This window comes from Alternaria dauci, chromosome 3, assembly GCF_042100115.1.
Source record: "Alternaria dauci strain A2016 chromosome 3, whole genome shotgun sequence".
NCBI lineage: Eukaryota > Fungi > Ascomycota > Dothideomycetes > Pleosporales > Pleosporaceae > Alternaria > Alternaria dauci.
The window spans coordinates 1,593,914-1,611,742 of NC_091274.1; the positions used below are offsets into that span (position 1 = coordinate 1,593,914).

The 17,829-nt window shown below is 52.0% G+C and overlaps 6 protein-coding genes across 6 annotated transcripts; 2 read left to right on the plus strand and 4 right to left on the minus strand.

Moving 5' to 3' along the window:
• Positions 1-170: 170 nt before the first annotated feature.
• Positions 171-2,964, plus strand: ACET3X_004181 (uncharacterized protein; the record flags this gene model as incomplete). The annotated part of the gene is made up of 3 exons (XM_069450357.1): positions 171-1,095; positions 1,145-1,455; positions 1,504-2,964. 3 exons carry the CDS (start codon positions 171-173, stop codon positions 2,962-2,964), a joined length of 2,697 nt encoding a protein of 898 aa, XP_069308159.1.
• Positions 2,965-3,200: 236 nt separating this feature from the next.
• ACET3X_004182 (uncharacterized protein) lies at positions 3,201-4,451 on the minus strand (the record flags this gene model as incomplete). The annotated part of the gene is made up of 2 exons (XM_069450358.1): positions 3,201-4,055; positions 4,107-4,451. 2 exons carry the CDS (start codon positions 4,449-4,451, stop codon positions 3,201-3,203), a joined length of 1,200 nt encoding a protein of 399 aa, XP_069308160.1.
• Positions 4,452-5,469: 1,018 nt separating this feature from the next.
• Positions 5,470-7,122, plus strand: ACET3X_004183 (uncharacterized protein; the record flags this gene model as incomplete). The annotated part of the gene is made up of 1 exon (XM_069450360.1): positions 5,470-7,122. One exon carries the CDS (start codon positions 5,470-5,472, stop codon positions 7,120-7,122), a length of 1,653 nt encoding a protein of 550 aa, XP_069308161.1.
• Positions 7,123-10,098: 2,976 nt separating this feature from the next.
• ACET3X_004184 (uncharacterized protein) lies at positions 10,099-13,582 on the minus strand. The gene is made up of 3 exons (XM_069450361.1): positions 12,848-13,582; positions 12,718-12,799; positions 10,099-12,649 (listed from the first exon to the last, which is right to left on the minus strand). The coding sequence occupies exons 1-3, from the start codon at positions 13,503-13,505 to the stop codon at positions 12,544-12,546; spliced, it is 846 nt and encodes a 281-aa protein (XP_069308162.1). The 5' UTR covers positions 13,506-13,582; the 3' UTR covers positions 10,099-12,543.
• Positions 13,583-14,955: 1,373 nt separating this feature from the next.
• On the minus strand, positions 14,956-16,132 carry ACET3X_004185 (uncharacterized protein; the record flags this gene model as incomplete). Its single annotated transcript, XM_069450362.1, has 2 exons — positions 14,956-16,033; positions 16,086-16,132. The coding sequence occupies 2 exons, from the start codon at positions 16,130-16,132 to the stop codon at positions 14,956-14,958; spliced, it is 1,125 nt and encodes a 374-aa protein (XP_069308163.1).
• An 852-nt stretch (positions 16,133-16,984) lies between these two features.
• On the minus strand, positions 16,985-17,824 carry ACET3X_004186 (uncharacterized protein; the record flags this gene model as incomplete). The annotated part of the gene is made up of 1 exon (XM_069450363.1): positions 16,985-17,824. One exon carries the CDS (start codon positions 17,822-17,824, stop codon positions 16,985-16,987), a length of 840 nt encoding a protein of 279 aa, XP_069308164.1.
• Positions 17,825-17,829: the final 5 nt, after the last annotated feature.

Here is a 17,829-nt window from a genome sequence, read left to right on the forward strand (position 1 = left end):
GCCAGTACCTAATGTCCAACTTCTGGGGTGACGCCACGCATCATGACGTGCCTCGCACGTGAAAGCGCGACGGCAGAATTGGGCGGTCACAAAAGTTGATGCACGCATTGCACTTTCCAAACCCGTCACAGCCCTCACCATTGCACGTCCGCCCCACGTCCACCTCCTCCATGCTTGCGCCCCGTACCTCCAGCGCATTTGTGTGCCTCCGATGTGAAGCGCAAATTGCCCAACGGCGACTCCCTGCATTTGCTCGCCCGCAATCCCACGCCAAGTTTTCCGCATCTGCTCGTCGCCACGATGATGCTGAAGAGCTGGCAGTGCCGTCGCAGGCGCAACAACCGCGGCTGAGGATTATAAGAGAAGTGACGCCCTTGAACCGAATAAAAAGGAAGACGGGCAAGCTCATACGAGAAACTTCAGCAAACCTGGGTGTGAAGCGATTGGGCAACGATGCCGACATTTTGGTTCTGAAAGAAGTCTCAGAGCCAAGACGGAACAAAGCTATCGAAAAGCCCAACGAGTCCGAAGAGCCCGAAGAGCCCGAAATCATCGTACCCTCTGAACCTGCCGAAATCCCAGACATTGTTGCCTCGCTCCAGGAGGAAGGGAAGGCTGTCACGCCGGAAGAGATATATGAGCAGGTTGAATCCTTGCGGCCGAAAAATGATGGCGGCCTCGATGAGCCGCATTATGTCAAGCAGAAGACCTTTGTCAAACTTAGGAAAACACTCATGACTGGGTTTACACAACAGCAGTTGACAGTGTTCTATTCGGTCGCTAAGAACATACGTCAAGAGAAAGTGAACCAGGGAGTCATAAACAGCATAAAAAAAAAGAAGGGACCAGGAGACCAAGAGCACTCAGTAGAGCGCTCTGACTGGCAGCCGGGTACTACAGCCATCACCCAGCGCTTGCCTGGCGTCGATCGTCATGTCAAAATCACGCGCTCTCGTAAGAATGTTAGCAAACAGCTGCTCGTTGATCGCATACTGAGGGACGTTTGGGATCTCGTGCTCTTGGAAGAGATAGAGTCGCCTGGAGAGCTTGAACTTTCCCTGCAACCATGGCAGTTAGCGCTCCTAAAGGCTGGTGGTACGTATTCTAGCACACCTCTTTGTGGAATTTGCTGACCTGGCTGTAGAACCGGAAATGCTGTTAGACGAGATTCGGCGGACCCGGCGAGTAAGACTCGATGTATACAGACAGCACGACATCCTTCGCATCACAGCAGACAAAACCACAGCAGAGTACGCCGCCGATGATGTCGAAGAAGCCATTCAACGCACGGAGATGAAGCGGATGAACATGAACAGTTATATGCGTCAGATCGCCAAAAAGGATGTCAAAGTGAATCCCAAATCAGACTTGGTCTCGTTGCTTTATACGCAGAAAGACTTTGATATTGTCTCGATGCTGACTCGCACGAGTATCGAGGCCGTCGGCAAGAACATGGTATGCACAAACTCTGTAGCGTGTTCCGAATGTAGCTGATTCCTGCAGTTGACGATCAGAGGCTTCGACAAGATCTCTATAGACGAAGCGAAACGAGCACTGATCCGCTTCCTACCTTTCAAGGAGGCAGTCGCACGAACTTTTGATACCCAGAAACTGGGAGATGCCAAAAAGACAGCCTTCTTATTACCGGTGCTCCCAGAAGACAATTCTTTGGAGTACATGTACCGCAAACGGGATTTGGGACGTCTATCGATGCCCATCGCACGCCTCACGGAGACTGAAAATGTCGATTCCGGGGCTGAGAAACTTGCGAAAGCCCCGAAGACAGCATTGGGCGGTCTGGTGGACCGTACTACAGCGGCCGTACTACGATCTGCCCCTGATGTGTCATTGCCTACGCACGAGCTTGGCCATTGGATTCCGGAACCGACATACAAGCTCACTGCCGAATTTGGTCAGGTATTGTTTCCCTTGAAAGACACAGACCCCGAACAAGCAGTAGAAGCAGCACTCCGCCAGCCGTCTCAGTCGCCTTTTCTACCAACTGTCCCCGGGCTGAATAGCCTCCTCAATTCACCTAATCTGACAGCTACTACGCGCTCGAAAACCCCATCTTTACACTACCAATTCAGACCTGATCCCTCGCACGTGCGTGACCAACTGTTCCCCAGTCTCACCGTACAGATGCGAACCGGCCGCAGTGGTGCCAGAGCAACTCTCCACAAACTGGCATTGAGCTTCCAGCAATGCGCCCACGATGTTCTGCTCCCCGACAAGGCATCTGATGTACGATTCTATCGCCGTGGAAATCTGTACTTCGACGTTAAGGAACACAACGACGAGGACGTACAGACATGGGTCAATACTGTGGTAGAGAACATTGAGAGTGGTGGCCGGCTTACGGCTCCCCCCCTCCGCATCAAGATCCCAAAGTGGACTATACCCGGATCTCCGAGCGAGGAAGAGGGGCTGCAAAGTGTCACATACCACTTCTCTGGGATCCAGTTTCGACAATCTGTGGCTGGAAACTTGTTCGGTGAAGATATCTCCTATAGCACAGTGCAGTCTGACAAGTTTGGCGCAAAGGGCGGTGCATTCAAGGCACACTACGACGGCCATGGCGATACAGAACTACGCGACGAAAGCACCGTCAAAACTTTCGTGGAAAGGTGTTTCGATATGGTAGATCTGATTACCGATGCAAGTATGCAGACACTGCCCGTGTCTAGACAGCTTCGCCCACGGGATGAGAATAGTGAACGCAAGACGAGGAGGAAGGAGATGTACGCCAGTGAAGCTCAAGCTGCTGACGACAACGTTGAGTTGGCAAACGATCTTCTTGAGCGTGTTGGACAGGATCCCCACCATGAGGATGATGCCACGGCGGAAGAGAATATGGAGGCTGATGAAAAGATGGTAGAGGGGCAGCCTGCAGATGTGACAGAGGAGTCACGATCCGACGACCCACTTGCCGAAAGACAAGACGACAATACCCACACTCCGTAGTCAAATCAAACTCACCTCCTCAAATCAACTTGTTATGACGCTCTTGGCCATGACTTGGTTGCCCAACACCCATGGTACGCGGCCTGGTATCAAGTAATTGGCGTTTAAACAATAACATCGTAATCACATGAACCACGGTTTCGGAAGGAGTGAATACGTTGTGTGGTCTGGCAATTTCAATAGTTGCTAATACAACAACGGGAACGAATATGCGTTGATGCTGGTACTTGAGATATCTACCGCGAGTCTTGCATGAGCTGGAGCAGGCCTTCCGCCGCATCACCTTTTACACCGCCGACACTGCGAGCCAAGCGGTACTGTTGTTGCTTAAGTCTCTGGAGTCTATAATGCGTGTCCTCTTCCCGCAGGTTGATGCACTCCGCATCGCGTTCACCCATTCGTATCCTAGACTCAGAGGGCAGCTGGTAGTAATTCCTGGCTCGTATGGGTGAGGAGAGCTGATCAGGGGCTACAGAGTTGGGCAGTTGAGGCCCGGGTGGCGAGGAAGAAAGGACATAGCCGGGTACCATACGCGATGATGCTGGCACATTGCCTTGGGGGATTGCGAACTGAACTGGTGCGGGGCCAAGTTTACTGATAGGACGGAAGGCATCTAGGTTTGCCTGCACAAAGACAGGTCCTTGGTCGCGTCGCGGAGAGGACACAGTAATGTTTGGTACGCGGTAAGCGCCCAGAGACTCGCCGGAAGACATGGCTGTTGATCTCGACGCGTTGAGCGCGTCTGACGAGTAAGAGGCACGCGCCTCGTAAGGCGCGATGATATCTGCATCACGCTTGGTGACCTGGTTCGTTTTGATCTTATACAAGCCGAACTTGAGGCGCGTTCGCAATTGTTCGGCACGCGATTTCCTCTTTTCTTCTGCGACTGTTGGCGCTGGGGCAGCCGCCGGCATGGCTACACGTTCTCCATGTTCACTCTTCTGGCTGGCACACAAGTCGTAGTTGAGAAGGTCAGAGAATGACTGATTGCTTTTCTGGGAAGCATGCATCTGCTCTGGTTCGGGCGATGGTGTTGGTGTGGCGCGTTCGGTGGGTGATCCTGGGTCTGCGAGGCCGATAGGGTTGTTCTCCTTGCAGTCGTTAGTGGCGTGAGGAGGCATAGGACACGATGTATCATCTACCGTGTGTTTCTGCACAGCGTCGGCGGTTAGGCGCGTGCTGGTGCTGGAAAGACTCTCGTCGTGGGCCCGAGCAAGCATCTTTACACTCTCGACAGATTCAACCCCGTCAACCTCTTCTATTCCCCTCTTCTTGCTATTCGAATTCGTCTGGGGAGTCATGAGGTTCTCTTTGCCGACAGGGTTCGTTGGAGTTTGTGTTGTGACTTGCTTTAGCGGGCTGTGGGCTCGAGCGACTTCAGCAAGTTCGTGGGCCTTTGGAGTCGAGGGTGTATTTATGGCTTTAGAGGTGAGGTCGCCAAACACGCGTCGCGAGGGTGTCTTGGAGGGAGTATGCTGAGAGGCCATGTTTGGTCTCTGCGGTGTTGTGGCGCTCATATCGTCTTTGCGGCTTGTCGGCTGATGCGACGCGTTAAGACGGTGACGGTTGACGCGCAGGTATGCGCTGCTGCGATAGGGATGGGGGTCTAGTTATGGAATTGAAGTGAGTCTTTCTAGCTCCTTTGTAGTTCCAAGAGAGGTAGGTAGAGACAGAATTGGAATTGTGGAAGATGGTGTGGGAGTAGTCGCGTCGTGGTTGGGGAAGTCGCATCACAGGCGCCAGCCGACGCGATTGAGTGGCATGTCAGGGTCCAGCTTGGCGAATGGCGGGATGGCGCCTCGACTCGACTAACAGAGCGCAACGTCAGGACGGCCTGCAGGTATTGCAGCTCGACTCCCTGTCTAGTTCTATGCATCTTCTTCTACCCTCATTCTGCTCTGCATCGGCAGTAAACACGTCGGGCCTTACGAGAGATACACGGTGGCTGTCTGTCATGGCACACTGCACAGTTGCCGGCAAAGCTCTCGCACCCCAGTATGGAAGCCGCAACCAACACATCCGACCAGTGTCCGGATTAGGCATTTACGCGTTAGTTGACCGACACTCTCTCCCGCTCTATTTCGTCTCATGATGGATGATATGACATGACTGTAGAGGACGCGTCCTAAGCGCGAGCACACACAATCTGGCCCAGTTACCGAGGCAGGCTGGATATTTGGCCCACAGATAAGATAACACGATAAGATGCAGCCACAAGTCGTGTACGCACGCACCGGCTCTCCAGTTCCTTGCTTTACGTCATCACAAAGAAGGAAATGCGTGGACATGCGGCTCCACCACGGCTCCACCACGGCTGAGGCACACCCACTAGCCTGCACTTGACATGCGGCTTGCAACCATCACGACAACGGATACATTCAGACCCAAGACCCAACACGTAACTTGGATCTTACTACGTCAGTCGATCCTTCCAACATCAGTCGGTATGTTCTTCGGTCAATGCATACCCTCACCAGCACACTAAACCAGACCAGCCTATTCACGATGAAGGGATTCCTTCAAAAGGCCAAGGCGGAGCTCAAAGGCTTCACTCAACGTGACGAGTCTGATAACTCGAATTGTGGTGGAAACCCACAAGCACAACATCAAGAGCACTTTCCCTCGGCTCATCAGCAAGGTGGCTTTGGTCACGATCACGGCCATGGTCAACAACATGGCCTCAGTGACCCGACAACACTAGATATTCTTCGCTATCGTTATCACCATGGCACCAACCTTGGATCTATCTACGTCATCGAACGATGGCTTCAGGGTTCTCGATTTCCTGACGGTGCTGAAGGATCAAGCGAGCTTGCTGCAGTGCAGGCTTGGGTGGACAGGGTTGGTGTCGCTGAGACGAAGCAGAAATTTGAGGAGCACTGGGCTAATATTGTACATGACAACGCCATCGGATGGCTTGCTAATGTGGCTAAATGTACAACCGTCCGCCTGCCTATAGGCTACTACGACCTCCCAGGCGCCGTCTTCACCCAGGGAACACCTTTCGAGCCATATGCCGAAATCTACACGGGAGCATGGGAAAGTATTCGCACCCTGATTCGACGTCTACGCGCACGCTCAATCGGTGTTCTGATCGATCTGCATGCACTACCAGGGGGCGGAAACGCGCAGGAACACTCAGGCACTAATAGTGGGCGCGCCGAACTATGGACCAGTCCCAACAATCGTGCGCTAGGCGTTCGCTGCTGCCGGTTCATTGCAGAAGACACCAGAGCTGGAGCTGAGATTGCTGGTCTCCAGCTCGTCAACGAGGCTGAGTGGGAATCAGAGCGCATGTACGAGTGGTACGACGAGTGTATAGCCGCCGTATCCTCTGTCGATTCTGGAATTCCCATCATAATATCTGATGGCTGGAACCTAGGCAAGGCGGTCGATTGGTCTTTGCAGAAGAACTCCATACACTCGCACTCGCAATGCCCAGTGGTGGTTGACACACACTATTATTGGGCTTTTACAGACCAAGATAAAGCGAAGACACCACAGCAGATCATCGAGGAAGCTAGCACGAAGCTAGGTCAATTGGACGGCAAAGAAGGCTCTGTGCATGATCGTGGTGCAGTACAGGTCATTGTTGGCGAATACTCATGTGTCATGACTGAAGACTCTTGGGCCAAGGGCGGCGGAGTTCCCAAGGAGGAGCTCGTACGACAGTTCGGTCAAGCGCAGAGCAGAAGGTACCAACAAAAAGCTGGAGGCAGTTTCTTTTGGACTTGGAAAATGGATTGGATGCCTGGCGGCGAGTGGGGATTCAAAGCTAAAACAGAAGACGGGAGCATTGTGCCACCTCAGTACACAAAAATGTCCGCTGGTGATAGGCATCGGATGATCGAAAAAGCTAGACACGAGAAGGACGGGCGTATGCAGGAGGCAATTCAACAGCATGTGTCTTATTGGCGCGGCGTGGACCCCAATGGTCACTATGAGCACGAAAAGTACGCACACGGCTGGCAGGTTGGTTATCATGATGCTCTCGGCTTCTTCGAAGGTAGAGGAACACAGGGTGACAAGATTGGTATGTTCGAGATATGGATCCTCAAGCGAATCAGAGAAAGTGGGTACAGGGGAGGCTTCACTTGGCTGTTCGAGCAAGGTCTGAGAAAAGGTGCACAAGACTGCTACTCTGTAGTGGGTATCTAGGTTCCGTGCACGGACTATGTGACCCTCCTTCACTGCCGTTTTTTCGTATTGTTTCGATCACAAGGTACGTGCTTGGTGCGATGACGATATAGCCAACAACAGGAATTCCGACCTTTTGTGGAACATCTAGAGGGACGATGCGCTCTAGCAACAAACAGTCTAAGGTTGTCTTTAAGCGTACAGTATCACTTCTTCTTAATGACTCTACGGCTGATACCTCCTTCACCCTCAAAATTGACTTTGCGCAATTATTCAAACTCTGCGAACCCCCAGATTGACCGACAACAGCCATCTCATGCTCTCTTATTTACCTGGAAATGCGTCCAGCGAGGCGTTGTTCTCTATTTACGATACACCGTCCAGGCGGCCATATCAGGCCTACTGCGTGACGGAAGCTACTTCACGTTCTCCAAGTCCAGACCCTCTTGTTCCAGAACCCGTTCGCGCATCTATTCCAACATTCTGCCAGGCCGTTGAAAAAGCAGAAATTGCGGACACCGAAAAATTCGAGAAAAACAATTCCTGCATCCAAGCTGCGGCAAGTAGTCCTGAACAGCATGTCGAATCTGTTACATTATGCAAGGTGGGACAGGATAACAAAAGACAAACATCTCCGTCCAATGGAAAGTTTTCGCGGGAGCGTACAGGATCGGGAAAGCATTCAAATCACATTACACGAGCTGTCAGTCCACGCGGCAGCCACTCGTTAGCTTCCTCCGAAGTGATCGCGTACGACCGGCCACCATCACATAGACGGCTGCGACAATTGGAATTCTCCACCAGAACAGACATTAGATCGGTTTCAAGCAAACCAATGGAGCATGGAAGTCTCATGGTACCATATCAGCGCCCGTTGCCACCGCTCCCACTAGAGACGGACTTGTTGGGACCCGAACTTAATCAAGAAAATGACACATGGAGCAAGGGAGCATATGAAGAAGAGTATGAGAAGTCACGTGCGCAGAACCCCTTACCTCTCACGAAGCTCAGCAGCTCCAACACCGAAACCTTACCGCGATGGAAGTCAGTTGAGTATATTATACCACGTCAACCGCTACCGGACCCACCTGTATTAGGCCTATGGAGTCGAGGCACTGTATTGGAAAAAATGGTCACACCTCTGAGCTCAATTGGGCATCTGTATAATGCCACCGTGTGCGAGCCGAGCCGAAGTCTGTGGAAACGCGATGTTTCCAGCGATTGCACCCAAAATCTCCCCATTGTCGAGCTGCATGTGCCTTGCGGCCACTGGGAAGATACCGATGATGATATGCGAGCAATAAACGAAACTCAAGACAAATATGCAAGCTTGAGATATCAATTCGGGCAGCCACCTTCACGAAAATCGGCCTTGCCGCCTCTGATCTCCCAACATCGCGATAGCTGCCCCCAACCAGTCCATTTCCTCGTAAGTTCTACGCCGTCGTTCCACACGTCAAGCGACATTCAGAATGGTCCTCGACCGCCGCCATGGGGCTCCTACGAAGACCTTGAGATCCAACGCCGGCAACGTGGGGGTGCAAGGGAGTGCGCAAACGTTCATCTAACCCGTTTGACAGTGGACAGCACGTCGACATACCAGAAGTCAATATCTTCAGAGAGCGTTGGCAAGAGTCCTTCAAGGGAGGTGGAAGAGTACAGGGAACAGATACTCGGTGTGTATCCCGACATGAAGTTCAATAGAGACGATGGCTTGGGTGATCCGCGGTGGTTTTGCTGTGTTATGATGTGACCAGTACCAGATCCATGATCAACGTTCACGACTATCAATGAGACTTGCAAATGGGGTTCTTCACTGAGAGACTCTGTCATCTACATACTGGAAGCCAGGAAGTCCATGCGACAGGATATCACAGCCTAGCCATTTCAATGGCATCACCAATCGGTGCTACAAACATAGCGCATTTCTATCCTATACGACCACATATAAAGCCAACGATGCAGCCACCTCGTATACGCCGCTAAATTCAACCACCGCAATCACTACCACGATACTTCACTAGCTAAGCTCGGCGCTTGTAGAACAAGCCTTGTCAAATTTATCAAAATCTGCTCGTGCGGTCTCATAAACAATGCATCTTCTACCACAGAGACTCAAGCTGCGCTCCGATTTGGCCTCCGCACTTCACCACTCCGCCGCTTCTTTGGTTTCCAAGACCTCAGAAGATTCAGCTCCAGCAAAGACTCATAGCAGTCTCAACATCAAGGACAAGCGCAACATTAAAATTGGAATCGTCGCACTTCGTACTGTCAGCAAATGGACCGATAAAGCTGCATTGACGCTGGAGAAACTCGAGGGTCAAGACACGTCGAAGCACTACCAGGAGTACCATGTGAGCTTGAACGCAGATTACAGGGATAGTGCGAGTGGCAGAGGAATGCAAGAAACTGGGGCATGGAGGGAGACTGTGGTGTATCCTGTACCTATCCAAGTTGGTATTTCCAGAGCAGTGGAAGTACGCGACGAGTCAATAGTGTACGAGGAACTCCTGACATCAAGTGAGGAGGAAGCTCAGAGTGCCATCCAAGGAAGCAATGCTTCAAAGCACGAGACTCATCATTCGCACGCCTTGGCTACCGTTGTCGAGTATTACAGTGAGAGTAGCGATGATGAAGACGGAGGGAAAATCTTACAAGAGGATTGGTATTGGAGGTGATGCTAATGTCCATACGGATGTAGATCAACGTTCCTTGGATATCTCGAGCGATGAAGAGGGGGAAGACAGCGACGACGAGGATTCAAGTCCTGAAGATAGCAATGACGAGACCGATAGTGAGAAGGAGAATGATCCAGATGATGCCGATGGTTCAGAGAAAGTAATTGGCTAACTTACATGCCAAGAAATGATAGACTGCCCAGGTGGAGTGGCGGAAGCAGAAGAGGTCGCTGCAGTATACGGAAAGATGGTTTGATTGAGCGATCTAATCTTGGACAGCATATGAGTATTAGGTTAAGATAATTGTATTTAATGAGCCATGGTATTATCCTATGTGAAATTTTCGGCATAGTGATTGGGTCGTCATGCTGTAGCACTTCGGCGTGTGTACACAAAGTTCGCACAGTGACGTACCTGTACAACTGGCTTATTGCAAAAATCTTCTTATCGATCTACGTTTGCGAGTTTCGTAGTGAGTGTCCTGGACTTACTAATGTAAAGCTTGTGGTAGTACCATGGTACGGGTCGGTAAGTGAGGTCGGTCTGATATCGCAGAGTGCGAGTAGCTCACCTTTACGCCAGTGAACAGCGTTTTGCAAACACTCTTAGCGCGTCACTTGTTCACCATCACTTGCGCGTCTCCGGTAAACCGCATCTGGCTTTCTATCCTACGTGGCAACGAATTCGGAGAGCCCCGTTGATCGGCTTTGCCCTGCATGGTCCCACCCGCATCCTCACAGCAACCACCCGTATCTTCGTAAACAACACCACAACTGTTGATTGCGACAATGTCAACGCATTTTCGCCCACGTCCGCCTACTTCAGGACCTCCAAGTCCCACGCGTCCATCAACCGCACGCTCTACGATCCGCGCAATCTCCCCATCGCCACCGCCGAGTCTGAGTGACGCACTGCGACTGGATCTCGCGAGCACTGGCACGCCAAAGCTTGATTCGCAGTGTACACCGGGAAGCGCAAGAGTGCGGCCCAAGAGTGATGTTTTTCACCAAACACACATGGATGGTCTCGGCGAGGAAGAGTTAGAGTTTGCAAACCATGTCGCAACCGCGGAGAACGGTAAATTCCATAGCTCTCCCGCTGATCTCACTGCAAACGTGACTATCAAAAGAGGCTGCGGCGCGATGGGAAGGCGACCGCCAGTGAAGCACAATTCGAGGCCGAATAGTCCCAAGAAGCGTCCGTATAGCACACCAACGGAGCTATCCTTTCACCACCTGTCTCCGTCACGTGGCCACGATCTAGAACAGACTGCGAGTCTGCATGAAAAGCAGGTTCAAGTTGAGAGCGACAGCGACGCAAATTACGATTGCCCAGATACACCAACACCTATGACAAACTCGCAGAAACGCTCGGCGTATCTCCCGCTCGGCACCCCAACAGCTTTCCCCAACTCCAAGCGCTCTTCCAAGTCAAAGTCAAGGTCAGCTCCTCGCATCCCCATTTCTACTACTACGCCAACATCTCCGACACCGAAGCTCGAGTTCTTCGAATCGTTTGACGAGCAATCAGCCTATAATTCCAGAGATGTCGACGCTGTCCATCGGCAGACGTATCCGAGAGAAGGAGAGCACGACATTCACCCACGAATGCACCTAGCACCGCCACAGCACACTGTGGACACACCGTTGCGGAAGGCTGTGACAGGGGCGACGTCCAACGTGCAGCGACAAGTCTCTGTATCCGAGGTCTCTCATTTCTCTGGGGGCACAGTATCCAGCAAGCAATCCGTGTTCAGTACGCCTGGTAGAGATGAAATGGAGAGAAAGAAGACGCTTGTCGAGAATGACGAAGGTCCGTTTGCTAAAGCGGTGAGCATGGCCGATCTGGACGAGCGACGCAGGGTAGTTAGTGAGCAGCGCGCGGGAGACGATCGAAGGGCTGCGATCTTGGAGACAGAGGGTAGTCAAAAGCGAAGGAAAGATAGGGCTTGCGGGTGGAAAGTGGGATGCAATATGATGTAAGGGCTTGCGGACCGTTTGAAGACGTTGGTGTTGACGTCTTGACCCCGTGTCAATGCGAGGCAGCGCTTGAAGCTTTCTGAACGCAGAACCCAAGTAATGAAAATGAGCAATGAAGTGGTTACTAGTTCGATGCATCAAGTGATCTAAGGTCCATAGTATCGCAGTGACAATCGCTTGGCAACATGTTGAATGCTTGTGAGAGCGAACGTGTCACAATCAAACAGTGAATGCGACTTCCGGCCAGCGGGTCCGTGATACACCCTTGTACACCTAGATCACACTCAATCCTGTACTGAACTGACACACCCCTTGAGGCTGCCCATCGCATCCGAAGCAGACCAGCAGACCAGCACACCATGGATACAGCGCCAATAACAGTACAGACACCCTACATGCTTGACCATCTGACCGTCGATGCGCAGCGGATATCGGCAAGCCTACCACCGGACGACTGGGACTCGGAAGTAGGCGTTCTGGATTTGCAGAGTGATTCCAATGGACTAGTAGTGCTGGTGAGTGGCATCACATCATTGACTGCATAGTCAACTGACCCTAGCTCCTATAAAGCCGCCATCACCCGTACAGGACGATGATCAGGCCACTAGGGTCTCGCACGGCAGTCTCTTGCAACGACTGAAACGACTAATTCGCACAGCTGTTCGACGCCTTCGCAGGAGCCGGAAGGACGCAAAATCGTCTTGACAGAAGATTTGGTGTTTGTTGGAAGTTGGCACCAAAGTTTGAAGCATTGGTGAGTGTGAACAGCGTCTTTAGAACACAAGCTAATACCGCTTTTTAGGCGAAGATTCAGCTGCAATGTCAAGTGCCTGGAGGATATCGGTGCCGAAGACGACAGTCATGTATGCTGGGAAAACCACCCAAAGACCACTGCAGAGCGAATTAGCTTTCCGGCCGCCTCAGACGCTGAGCGCCAGTGGACAAGTGGTTTGACTTACTTCATGATACCGTAGAAGAAGAGCAGGGTAGCCCAGTCATTATGGCGGACATTTGCGAAGCCAGAGAAATACTCATTGAAGTCTGCACTCGTTAGCTTGTCTGCTGGCTGTGTGTCGCGTGAATACATACAGTATAGTACTGTCTTGCTGAGAGTCATGACGGCAGCAGCGAAGCCGATGATGAGGGCGCGATTCCCGTTCTTTCCGCGTACCTTCCTGCCGCCGGCGAGGAACTTGCTCACGCCCTCGCTGAGTTGCAGACCAGTTCCTCCGGTCGTGGGTACGCCATGGTTATAGAGGATCATGGCATAAAGCCCGTACAGCACGAGTTCAATAGCGTTTAGAAAGCCTTGGGCGCCACCGAATCCATCGTTGTTTTCCCACCCGGGCCATCCGTATACGTGATCGATCGAGGCGTAGATTTCGTACGGCTTCCAGATTGGCCACTGAAGTGCACCGCCAGCCATGGTGTGGGGGCGCAAGAGAATGTACAGCGAGTCCCATAGCACGAGCGGCATGGAGACGGCGAGCCAGACTATGGTGAGATTTGAGGCAGTATGACACCACGCCGGCTCATTGATCTCGGATGGAGAGGGAGGGCTGATTTCGGCTTTGGCATTGGACACGGCGCGTCGGGCAAGCGACTTTGCAGATGGTGGAGAGTCGAGGTCCGGCGAGGAGATGGGTGCAGGGGAGGCGGTTGAGGTTCGTGACCGTGGCGCCTTCTTGACGGGCGAAGGCTCGGTGGCGGGGAAGTCGCCTTGGGGATGTGAGCGCGTAGAGACCATGATGGCAGTGGAGCACAAAGGGCGCGTGGAGAGTGTGGGAGTGTTGCGATGATGCAGACGATACTCAGGAACGATGCAAGTGGAGAGCGGGTCCAGCTTTAGCCGGCGGGGCTGTACCTCAGACGGAAGGAGCTCTGCCTGTCAACCAATCACGTGTCCGCGCAATTACTGTACAAGTAATCCATCTCATCCTCGTTCAATTCTTGAAAATACATGCGGCTATCACTCGTCAGCCGTACCAGCCCAGCCCCCCCTGTTAATCTGGATCAAAGAAGCCACGTGTCCAGTAGCTGCTGAGAGTACGTCGGCCTTACGGGAAGCACATCTACCAGAGAAACAAACATTGTTCACGACGATACCGGACAGCAAACCCGCGAGGAAGGACATGATATCTGTTTTGATAATGATGAGGCTAGCTCGCATGGACAGACCGAGTGCGGGAGACATGTTGAGAGATGGGTGAGCCTACGTCAACAGAGCATATAGGCCATGTGCGCGATATGTAGCGATTAGGCCATGGGATACTTCTCTCGTTCGTTCTAAACGATTCTTTAGTTGCTTCGCTCTACGCTCTTCTCCTGGGCTGCTTGTTGGCTCCTTCCACGCAATCATCGCTATCAAAGTCAGCGCAATCAATCACCAACCTCATAGATAACTCCATTCCCCATGCAACCCACTCTCTCCTTGCCATAGTTTCCATCCATCTCCGCAAGAGGCTAGAAAGAAATCCAAATACAGAGAGCGCAATGTCTTACCCTCCGAACAGTGCCGCCGTCATCCGCCGTAGTCCGCAACACGGTATTCGCATCGCAGGTCATCCTACCGCCAAACCTCACTCACCGAGCTCATCATCATCTCCACTATTGCCTTTCCCCCAATCGTCCGGTTCGTGGTCATCCATTCCAACTAACGCTCGCACAATCATTTGCGCAGAGGCCCACTGCAACAACAGGATCGACGTTGTGCCACATGGCTTTGATGCTGGACTGGTTAGCCTAGACAGCACCGTGTACATCAAAGCCAGGTGCAAGGAGTGCGAGCCACCTGTTACAGTGCCCATCGGCTGGGAGGGACATGCCAAGGCCGAGCAGGAAGAACAGCAGTGGGACGAGGCGAGCAGTGATGATTGGGTGGACAACTCATGAGAGGCAAGGCAAGAGGGTGAGTCAGAAGATAGGAGAGGTTTTATTCATGAGTCGTTCATACCAACGCTTGAGTTTGAACATCAAAAAAAGCGATACAGGTTTGAGAGTTGGATTTAATCAATGCTTATACTCAATCGTCATGTATGATCATGTCTCTGTATCTTGACTCTTACATGGGCAGTGGCATCTGCTCTGAGGAACGTTGAGCAAGAAATTTACTCAAGGCCAGATTCGTTGCGCATGCCTATACTCATCGTTCTCGCTGTTCTTTCGCAGACCAAAGCATGGTTACGTGCAGCGGTCTTCTAACGGGTGCGAGTGCGCCCTCGTAGCACCTCTGCCTCATCCGCCGTGACAGACATGAGTCCAGAGCCTTTCTCGTCCAACTTCTTCTTCAACGACTCAGCAGCAAGCTGTTCCTTTGCAATGCGCTCACGCTTCTCGGCCTGGTTCTGCTCCCAGCGCTGGCGGCGCTCCTTCTCCAAGTTCTCGGCCCGCTTCTTCGCGTGTCCAGCGAAGAATTTGTCAGCAGACTCCATAGCCTTCTTTACACGGGTGTGCTCTTCTAGAAACGCCTCAAAGTATTCAACATCGGGTATGAGACCTTTGTAGCGATCATGACAGAGGTGGTTGATCATCGCAGTCCAGAGCGGGTCTCTATCAGAGGTGGCGTTCTGTTCGATAGCAATAATCTCCTCGTAACTTGGGAGCTGCGTCTTGAGGTAGTCAATGTAGCTGGTGAGGATATGACTGCAGTAACGCTCCATGCCTAACAAGCGAGCGGCGCGCAAAACAGCAACGTCTTCGCCAAACGTCTTCTGAGCTGGGACGGCATAGGCTTCAAACTCATTGCACGTCTCCCGCATCCAGCCAATGAGCAACAAACGGACTGCGCCTGGATGAATCTGGCCACGCGAGAAACGGTATTCCATCGACTCAGGATTGGCAGTGAAGTGCTTGTGGAGGACAGAAGAAGCAGCCATTGCAGCGCGCTTGGAGATATCGGTGACTGACGTATCACCTACGTGAATGGTGATGCGAGGGCCCTGGAGGAGACCTTGACGCTGAGGCCGTATCATCTCCAGCAAGTTGTCGAGTGCCTGATCCACGATAGGAGAAGGCGGTAGTTGACCTGGATTCTTAGGAGAAGAATGAGATGCGGAAACATCAGTGCTAGCGGTGCCAGTAATCTTCGCAGTCGAACCGGTGTTTTGCTCCGTCATGGCGTCGTTGATGGTACTGGCGGGTTCGGTCGGAATGGTCTGATCTGGAGAGGAAGTTTTATAGCTGAGGTCCTTGGAAAGTGCCTTCTTCCTGGCAGCCCTGTTACGGCGGATGCGCGCAGCTTTGGATATGCCTTGATTGTGGAGTGCGGATGGCTCACTGTACTTGTAGTTAGTCGCCTGTGCAAGATTTTATAGCGAGAGACTCTTACGACGATTCACTGGTTGGGAAGCTTGTCGCAATTTGGGCTGATGCCATTGTGAATCCAATGGTGACTAGGGTGCTAATCTAACGATTTGAGTTATTCTTTTTCTTCTTGGATCAAGATTAGATAGCGGCTCTGGATGAGAAGGTCTTCGAATGATTCAAGTGGGTTGCAGTCTTTTCTGGGGAGCTCGACACGCGGGGTTGTTTACATGCAAACGGCCGCCGGTACAATCACGTGACTCATTAGCAACTACCCGTAAAGCGGTCGAATGGCGGATTAGACCGCAAAGTCAAAAGTGAGTGGGGAATGAATCATCTGAGCTTGCGCACATGAATGAGTGAAGGGAAGAATATCGACATGGCTCACAAGTAGGCTGCCTGTTCCCGATCCATGTTACTCTCCTTCCAGGACCTGCCTCTTTCTCGTTTCCGTTCCCGCAAGATGTTTCTGCAACTTTTCCTGGTAGATTACTGGGATGCAACTTTCACTATCGCTATAGCTCTTTCTGGGTTGGATCAGGTCAAAGTTGCATGGAACTTTTGCTTGGCGGAGGGTAGTTGGAAATGACTTGTCGTGCGCGCGTCACGTGTGCACTCGCGGTCGTGAGCGGCGCCGGCCAATCTCCCACGATATGACGCGAACCTCGAGCCCTGAGCAGTACTCCTCTTTCTGCGCCACCATCGGGACACATGACAGCCGCAACGAGACTGTATCAATCTAGTCGCACTTACAAGGCATATTGTTTTGATTCCAAGTCCTGCCTATGGTTACACACATTGCTGACAATATCTCCGATGTAGCAAATGTCCGAACGTCCTGCAGTCGAACCATTACAACAAGGAGGAACAAAGCGTAAATCGTCGAGTTAACGCGAACGTTGTCAATGCGTCGACCTTATACGCCTACTCAGGGTAGACCATCTTTCTTCCAACGCCGCCATCTACAACAACCTCTTGACCAGTGACAAACTCATTTCCAATGAGGTACTCTACCGCTTTTGCGATATCCTCTACTTTACCCACTCGTCCGGAGGGGTGCCACGCAGTGTCTTCCTTGCTCAAGCCTTCCTCCCATTTGACATTACCATCGTCTGCAGCTTTGTTCTCGTTGGCTACGTGAATCCATCCTGGGATAATTGCATTGACCCTGATCTTGTGACGATGGCCCAGAGATACTGACATTGACTGTGTCAATCCTAGCAGTCCAGCTTTAACAGACGAGTAGGCTTCATGGTCGGGTTCGGATTGGTAGGCGCGCGTTGATGACATGTTGATAATGGTACCGGGTGAGTTTGGAGTAGAGTGTCCGGCAGCTAGAAGTGGTATGCACAAGCGGCTGAGTATGTATGGCGCAGTGAGACCGATGGCAACCTTCAAATCCCACTCTTTTTCCATGTCTTCCCCTTCGGCTTCCATATTGCGATCTTCTGAAATCGAGAGATCTGTAGGGAAAGCGTTATTAATCAAAACATCGAGCCTGCCACCAAACTTTCTTTTAACTTCTTCAACTGCAGTCTTCAATTCCGTCCGCTTGCTGAGGTCGCATTCAAGCGCGGACCAGCTCTCCTTTCGCCCGTTCGACCATTCTTGAGCTCGAGTTCTGACATGCTCCAACTCTTCTTTGTTGGAGTCTAAAATTATGACATCGTGTCCAGATGTCAGGAGTTGTCTGAACAGTCCGCGCCCGATTCCCCGGGCACCACCGGTTAGCAGGACTTTTAGCTGTTGAGGGGCGGCGTTCATTGTTA

Coding starts and splice junctions, on each gene's coding strand:
- ACET3X_004184 (XM_069450361.1), bottom strand. CDS start 13,505: ATGGTCTCTACGCGCTCACATCCCCAAGGCGACTTCCCCGCCACCGAG. Junction 12,800..12,847: donor CAGCAAGACAGTACTATACT/GTATGTATTCAC, acceptor TAACGAGTGCAG/ACTTCAATGAGTATTTCTCT. Junction 12,650..12,717: donor TTCTTCTACGGTATCATGAA/GTAAGTCAAACC, acceptor TTCGCTCTGCAG/TGGTCTTTGGGTGGTTTTCC.